Source organism: Pteropus vampyrus, unplaced genomic scaffold (genome assembly GCF_000151845.1).
Source record: "Pteropus vampyrus isolate Shadow unplaced genomic scaffold, Pvam_2.0 Scaffold162, whole genome shotgun sequence".
NCBI lineage: Eukaryota > Metazoa > Chordata > Mammalia > Chiroptera > Pteropodidae > Pteropus > Pteropus vampyrus.
In genome coordinates this window covers 260,969-268,211 of record NW_011888943.1, presented here as the reverse complement: position 1 = coordinate 268,211, position 7,243 = coordinate 260,969, and the positions used below count along the sequence as shown (strand labels likewise).

Genomic DNA, 7,243 nt, shown 5'->3' with positions numbered 1-7,243 from the left:
AACATCCAGGTGCTTGACATTCCGATACCCGTGAGTGGCTTGCCTTTTACCAACTCCATTTGGTCACTCGCTCGTTTGACAAGGATTTATCAGACGCCTGCTCTGTGCCAGGTACTGTCGTTAGGGAGAGAGAGCATTGAGAGAGACACTGCCGCAGTCTGTGCAGGGACGACAGGCAGGTTCTTACGTGAACAATGCCGAGAAAGGCGGAAGTAATGAGGATGAGAGAACCTAGAACCAGAGCGTCTGCTCTGATGAGGACACCGAAACGTTTTCAGGAAGGTGTCACATACTCTAAGATCACAGTATTGTGCGACAGGTCCCTCCATCATCTCTGAGTTCACGTCATCTAGGTAAACAAACCCGCGGTGGCGTTCCTTATTATTTCCGATCACCTCCCCAGGGAAGGGCTGCCTTTCACTCGCACATGCTAGTCCACGATGTAAAGTCTGATCTGAGTGTGTTAGAACGCAAGGAAGATGTGTGCTCTTATGCTGCACTGTCATGGTCATGGGGAAGGACTAAAACACCTTGTGGTTTCTATTTGGTGTGACTTCGGTATTTAAATTAGTTCCTTCTCTGAGTTTTCAGAGCTAACGCTGTTTAGCACCTTGTTACATTCACCTTGATCTGTTTCGGTTTTGTCTTGAAAGCACGATGCTCCTGTTAAAACCATCCATTGGATCAAAGCACCAAACTACAGCTGTGTGATGACCGGGAGCTGGGATAAGACGCTGAAGGCACGTGGGGTACCCTGGCCGGGCTGGCATTCGTGCTAGCATGTGGGCTTCCGCTCTGAGTGGTCACGTCCTTTCTCTTTTTTCCTTTTTAGTTTTGGGATACGCGATCATCAAATCCTATGATGGTTTTGCAACTCCCTGAAAGGTGTTACTGTGCCGACGTGGTAAGGAATTTCTAACTTACGTGTTTCCTTAAAAAAAGGCATTTCTCACCTATGACGTTGCAATTAGAGGATAATCTAAAAATCACTGAAATTTTGTTTCTGTGGGAGGTGTAGTTCAGAGTGCCTCAGTCATCATATATCAGGTAATTTTGGTGCCCCAGTTGTTCCAGAATTATTGAATCCTGGGTGTGAAGTTTTCTGAGCACTTCTTATTTGAATGTCTGCAGACAGCTACATGCTACCAGCACGTGACATTTACTGTGTGGCTCTAGGAAAAGGAGCAGTAACTTTAACGGTGTGTATTAGATCTTTGGGGACTAATACACACCATTCTCTGGGAGAGAAACTGAAGAACTTTCTCCATCTGTTTAGTTGTAAGTCAAAGTTTTGTGCCACCTGCCCTAGTAATTCCACTTTTAGGAATTTGTCGTGAGAAAAATAAAGAATCGAATAGCCTTTGCTGTGTATAATAAATAACTGATGGGTTACCAAGACAGACGTGGCTAAACGGTAGGCTCCTTAGGGCGTATTAGTCACTTCTAGTATTCTTGGAATACCAGTTGGCGGTAATGATACGGATTGTACGGAAACACACACATCTAATGCTCAGCAAAAAGACGGGAACACAGTATAGCGCGGTGTCGACAGCTTGTCGGTTGAAGCGGTGGAATAGGTGGTTTTCGTTTCTTCTCTGGTCCTGAGTATATTTTCTAAATATTTATATACTTTATAGTTTTAAGAAATGAGTCTTTTAAAACTACATGGATCTTCACATTTCAAATACAGTTTCTCTAGGTTTTCATGAAGCATGTTATTACTGCATTTTTAAATTTAGAAAAAAATCAGACTTATTTTTGTGACTAAAAAGTTGTTCTAATACTTTGGTATTAAAAAAAAGCACGCTCCTATGGGGATGGAAATTTAAAAAAAAACAAAACACGTCTCTGCTTCCCTAGATATATCCTATGGCCGTGGTGGCCACTGCAGAGAGAGGACTGATTGTCTATCAATTAGAGAACCAACCTTCTGAATTCAGGAGGATAGAATCCCCACTGAAACACCAGGTGAGTCAGAAATCAAATCAGAAAGCGTGTATTTAGCACCTATCGCATGTCTGCGTATGGAGTAAAGTTGTACTTTTAAACTGTTAAGTATTTTCAACGAGTGAATTCAAGGGTACAAACAAATATTTAGTGAGTGAATGTTCTCCTTCCCTGGATGAGCTCAGCTTACCTGCCCTCCCCAAACTTCCCCCGGACGGCCGAATGCTGCGGAATGAATCGCACACCTCAGTGGATGCGCATGACTTCCCTCTTCCAGTTGGGGAAGCAGAGGCGCAGACGCATGGCGTGCGACTTGCATTGTAAATTCATAGCTTCCACCTTCAACCGAGTCCTCGTCACACCCAGACAGGTACCAGGTTTTCCTCTTCAGTCTCGTAGACCCTCCCTTAGCCTTAGTCTTAGCAGCTCAGATGAGCTCCTGCTCAGAAAACAAGCCAGTGTTTGGGAATGTCCTCTTCCTGCTGAATCTAGTGCTCTGCCAGCGCCTGCACCCCCTGCCCTCCAGCCCACTCAGGACCTTCTGCTGTTGGTCACCTACCTTCCACCTACACCTCCCATACCTCCCGTCTCTCCCTCTTCTCCGTTAGCCCTGAAACATGCTCAGGTCTAATAATTCATCCTAGAAAACAAACCTCTCAACCCCCACATCCTCCTCCAGTACCACCTGGACCCTTATTTTCCTTCACAGTTGAACGACAGAGTTTAGAGCTGTGTCCTCCCCCACCCACGAGGCTCTTACAATGGCACCTCTGACCTTGCCCTGCCCCTGCTTAAAACGCAGGGCTGACTCCTCACTGACCCCTGGATAAGTCCCACACTGCTTGATAAAGCCTAGTGTGGTCTCTGGCTTCACTTCCTGCCGCCCCGGCCAGGCGCCCTGGCTTTCATTTGTTGAGGACTGCCAGCAGTCCGCAGAAGGTCACTGTACAGGTGTGTTCTTGTTTGTTGCACCCCCCACCCCCCAGGGCTGTGTGGTCCTGGTCAGTGTGCCATGTGTTAGACCCTGTGCCAGGCAGAAGGGAAGACGGGGTACAGCTTGACCAGCCATAGTGCCCCCTGTTCTCTCAGAACTTAGAGATTTTTATCTTTTTGGTTTTTTTTGTTGTTGTTGTTGTTGTTGTTTTTTACTCTTCGAAGTGATGGTCTTGCTCTTAAAGAAGGGCAAAGGGTACAGAAGGAGAACTAGCAAACACTTTCCCATTTACTTAGGACATTCACGTGTCCTGGCACCGTCACAACAGAAGCTGCGCTTCACCTTCATCCGGTGTGGCCCAGCCCCAGGCCTGATCCTGCCCCAGCTCCCAAACTCCTCCCGGAAGCCACAGTGTCTTTTTTGGGCAAGGTGGGTGGTCCTCTGGATCACCTCCGCTTGTCACAAGCAGAAGGAGGAAGTGAGAACCCTAGAGGTGCTCCACCCTCTGCTCCTCCCCCAGGAGGCCAGATCGGGTCCTGGGCTTTTCTGTGGGATCTCTCGTAGAGTCCGGAGGGCCCTCCTTTGGGTCCCCAGGCACAGTGTTGCGCTTCTGCGTAGCCTGTGCGTGGTATAGAGGGCCTGGCTCAGCCACTCCCCCACTTGACCCTGTTGCCCTGTGCTCGCTGGGGTAGACGTGACTTCCCTCTTCCAGTTGGGGAAGGAGAGGCACAGACGCACGGTGTGACTTGTGGCAGGGCACTCCCAGTCAGTGCTGGGCTGTGGATCAGAGTGATCGGCTTCCTCCGCCAGGGGCCAGCACGGGAACAGGGTCTGGTGGGGGTTCAGGGTGGGCAGACTGCCACAGTGCCAGCAAGGCCTTCAGGGTGGCCGAGAAGGAACGAGCAGCTGGGTGGAAGCACATGGCCTGCAGCGCACTCGGAAAGTCACGTGGCCGGATAAAAGAATGCTTACTGGAGGAAGAGAAGTATCTATCGTGGTTGAGAAATAACGTCTCTGGTTCTTCTAAAGACCAGAAATGGGGTGTAAAAATAGTTTACCTTCATATCAGGTATGAAACGTTATATTTTACATTCTGATAATATACTTTTCTTTTTCTTCAAACTGTAGCATCGATGTGTGGCTATTTTTAAAGACAAACAGAACAAGCCGACTGGTTTTGCCTTGGGAAGTATCGAGGGGAGAGTTGCTATCCACTACATCAACCCCCCGAATCCGTAAGTGGGACTCCATCAGCTTGCGAATTTTCACTTGAGGCTTTTTTTTTTTTTTTAAAGGAAAACTTAGTTGGGCCTTTGTTTTTCAGAGCCAAAGATAACTTTACCTTTAAATGTCATCGATCTAACGGAACCAATACTTCAGCTCCTCAGGATATCTACGCGGTATGTTTTTAGAAACTTGAACCTTGAGAACACATCTAGAAACTAGACTTGGGAGTGGGCAGCTGAGTCATTATGGGATTCGAAAAGATCATTGCTTTGTCATGTGTGTTCGCATCTGGAGACAAACGGCTTACGCCGTGCGTTTCCGTTTGTTTTTATGCACATGCTGACTCTTCATTCTCTCTGTGTTTCTGAATGCAAGCGCAGGACTTTTTGGGGAGCATCTCCCCTCCTCTGTGGTGCTGGTTTATACACTTAGCTAAAACTTAGAAATTGCTGTTTGCTAAGAAAGAAGAGGGCATTTTCCTGAGATTTGCGCCCAGGTGTCACTAGCTACACAGTTGTTAACTTCTGACTTGGGTTCGTCACAAGAGACCAGACCCGGCTCTGGGCTGGTAGTTGATCAGGAAGCATGGCTGCGATCCGCAGGCAGCCAGCTCCGGCGACACGACGGTCTGCATTTCGTTCCCTAACTGGAGCAGGAAGCACGCCTTGGCCAAAGCAGGGTTCTCCTTCCTCTGCTCATTGTGCATGTCAACCCTTGCAGGTCAATGGAATCGCATTCCATCCTGTTCATGGTACACTTGCCACGGTGGGATCTGATGGCAGATTCAGCTTTTGGGACAAAGATGCCAGAACAAAACTTAAAACTTCAGAACAGTTAGATCAACCGATATCGGCTTGCTGCTTCAATCACAATGGAAACATATTTGCATATGCTTCCAGCTACGACTGGTCAAAGGTGAGCGGTCCCTGCACCCCTGCACGGCGCGGGCAGACACAACGACCACCACGTGACTCCTGCTGCTCTCTGGGTCCAGGGGATGGGTCACCCTGGGCCACACCCTTGTCCCCGTGAGGTCATAGCTTAGAGATCTCCTTCCGTGAAGCCCCAAGTCGGAGCTGACCGTCCGCCAGAGTCAGAGGCCTTGCTCCCTGAGGGCGGTCACCTTGGCTTTAAAGTGGGGGCGGGTTAGAGTCTCAGTGCCAAAAGGACAGGTACGTAGACGATCGTTCTCTCAGAGGGCCGTCGAAGACAGATTTCCACCGACTCATTTCCTCTGGGGGCTGAAGTTTTTGTTCAGCGTTTGGCTTTTCTTTCCGTCTGCCTCTTTCGTTCCCCAGAGACTTGAGGGTGCAGGACTCGGCGTATAAAAAGTGCCCGCAAAATGCCAACTTTTGAGTTTTTTAATGATAAGATCATTGTGTCTTTTTCCTCTTTAGGGACATGAATTTTATAATCCCCAAAAGAAAAATTACATTTTCCTGCGTAACGCAGCCGAAGAGCTAAAGCCCAGGAACAAGAAGTAGTGGGGGAGCCTCCTGGCTGCCACAGCGCCTTCCTCTCCACTCTGCCTCGTCTCACGAACTTGGGTCCCAGCTTTTTGTGGGTTCAGCCATGGATGTGGATTCCAACCCTCGGGGAAAACTGTCCTTGTTTGGCAGTCGGGCCCAGCGGGCCGCAGTGACCGTTGGTCTCTCCATTCCACTGCCCATCACAGACGTCTCTGGAACTGTGAGGGGGTTGGAGTCGCTGTAGAAGTTAGGTCCCTGCGGGCGGCTGCCAGGCATTCGCAGTCTTCGCTCTGCAGTGTGTGTATAGAGAACACTGGGAATCATTTTGTGAACCCTGGACTGTATTTTGTAATAAAGCATTTCGAAGATTGTCTCCTAAGCTCCCTGTGTCCACCTTGCCCGCCCGCCCAGTGAGCTCTGACGTCATCCTATGCAGCACCATCGTTGGGGTTTGAGTGGCGACTTCAGATGCCCTTTGGGAAATGCAGAAATCTTGCACCTCGGGAAAGAGGGCGTCCTGAGCCGTGACCGCCACGTGGGATGTGTAGCCACAGCCTTTCCCAGCGTCGGCGGGCGGCTCGAAGGGTTTTCTCTCCGCCCTTCGTTCCTGTCTGTAAATCCCCACTGGTTTTCCACTCTGCTGGGCAGCTGTCCTGTGACAAACGGGAGTGTTCCTTGTGCTAAGGGACAGGCCTCTGTGGACAGGGCCCAAGTGGGCGGTGTTTGAACCCCCCTTCCTGTCTGGGCCAGCACTCTGCTCCTGTGCCCGGTGGTGATAGTCTGGACTGCTTTTTTGTTTCATGTAATTTAAAATTCCCGATTGGTAAGTATCGGATGAAATTCACTTTAGTATTTGACTTTTGAGTCTGTTGCTGTGTTTTTGCCCTGTCATCCCAAATGCTTCTTATGCTTTACTATTTGAGGCTGGTATGTAAACTAATTTGCTGAGTATGGAAATCTGGCATCAATAATGTAAGATGTGTTTGCCTACTCATAAAAAGCAATGAAAATAAAATTTTCTACTGGAAGTGATTGCCTACAAGATGGTTTAAATTCTTTGGTAGGTCACAAATGAATTCAGACCCATTAACTCTTTGGCTCTGTCTTTTAGCCTGAAAAGTTATTTTTTGGAAGAGAAAAGGGTAGGTGCGCTAGAAAAAGAAATCTGAGTTTTCAAATCACGTTTTCCCCCTTGCCTTTCTGAGTCAGCCCTGCGGCTCTGATCTGTACAACCGGTAGGGAAGGCGGCTGTGAGGAGAGTCCAGCTGGATTCGCAGTAGCCAGGTGTCACGGGAGGTGAGATGAGATTGACAGCTTTAGTCTAGCCATTGTGTGCTAACTTTACAGGCTGTCGTTGAAAATGACCACGAAATAACGAATCTAAGTCATGAGTGTTTTAGAGCGTTCTTTTCCAAGACTGGGCCTTGCCGCATTACCGAGGGGATAGTTTTTTTTGTAATTGGCAAATTTGAAACATTTTCCTAAGTCCCAAGTGGAGCCGCCAGAAACCAGGAGTAAGGGGGCCCCTTGTCACCACCGGGAGCGTGAACAGCTGCCCCGTGTTCGCTGGTGATGAAACAATAAATATTTGTTGAAATCATTAAACTTAAGTGTTTTTCCTAAAAGGCATAGCGAGTCTTAACTCTCCATCTTAAACAGGTTGCTG

General features: G+C 48.5%; 1 protein-coding gene across 1 annotated transcript in view; it reads left to right on the top strand.

Annotated features, from left to right (window-relative positions):
• The window catches only part of RAE1 (ribonucleic acid export 1), a 16,261-nt gene extending 9,656 nt beyond the window's left edge, over window positions 1-6,605 (top strand). Inside the window, exons 5-11 of the mRNA XM_011370181.2 lie at window positions 651-740; window positions 833-904; window positions 1,861-1,968; window positions 4,010-4,116; window positions 4,206-4,281; window positions 4,829-5,023; window positions 5,506-6,605. Coding sequence (XP_011368483.1) covers window positions 651-740; window positions 833-904; window positions 1,861-1,968; window positions 4,010-4,116; window positions 4,206-4,281; window positions 4,829-5,023; window positions 5,506-5,592 — 735 coding nt within the window. The 3' untranslated portion in view covers window positions 5,593-6,605. The remainder of the gene's footprint in view (window positions 1-650; window positions 741-832; window positions 905-1,860; window positions 1,969-4,009; window positions 4,117-4,205; window positions 4,282-4,828; window positions 5,024-5,505) is intronic.
• Window positions 6,606-7,243: the final 638 nt, after the last annotated feature.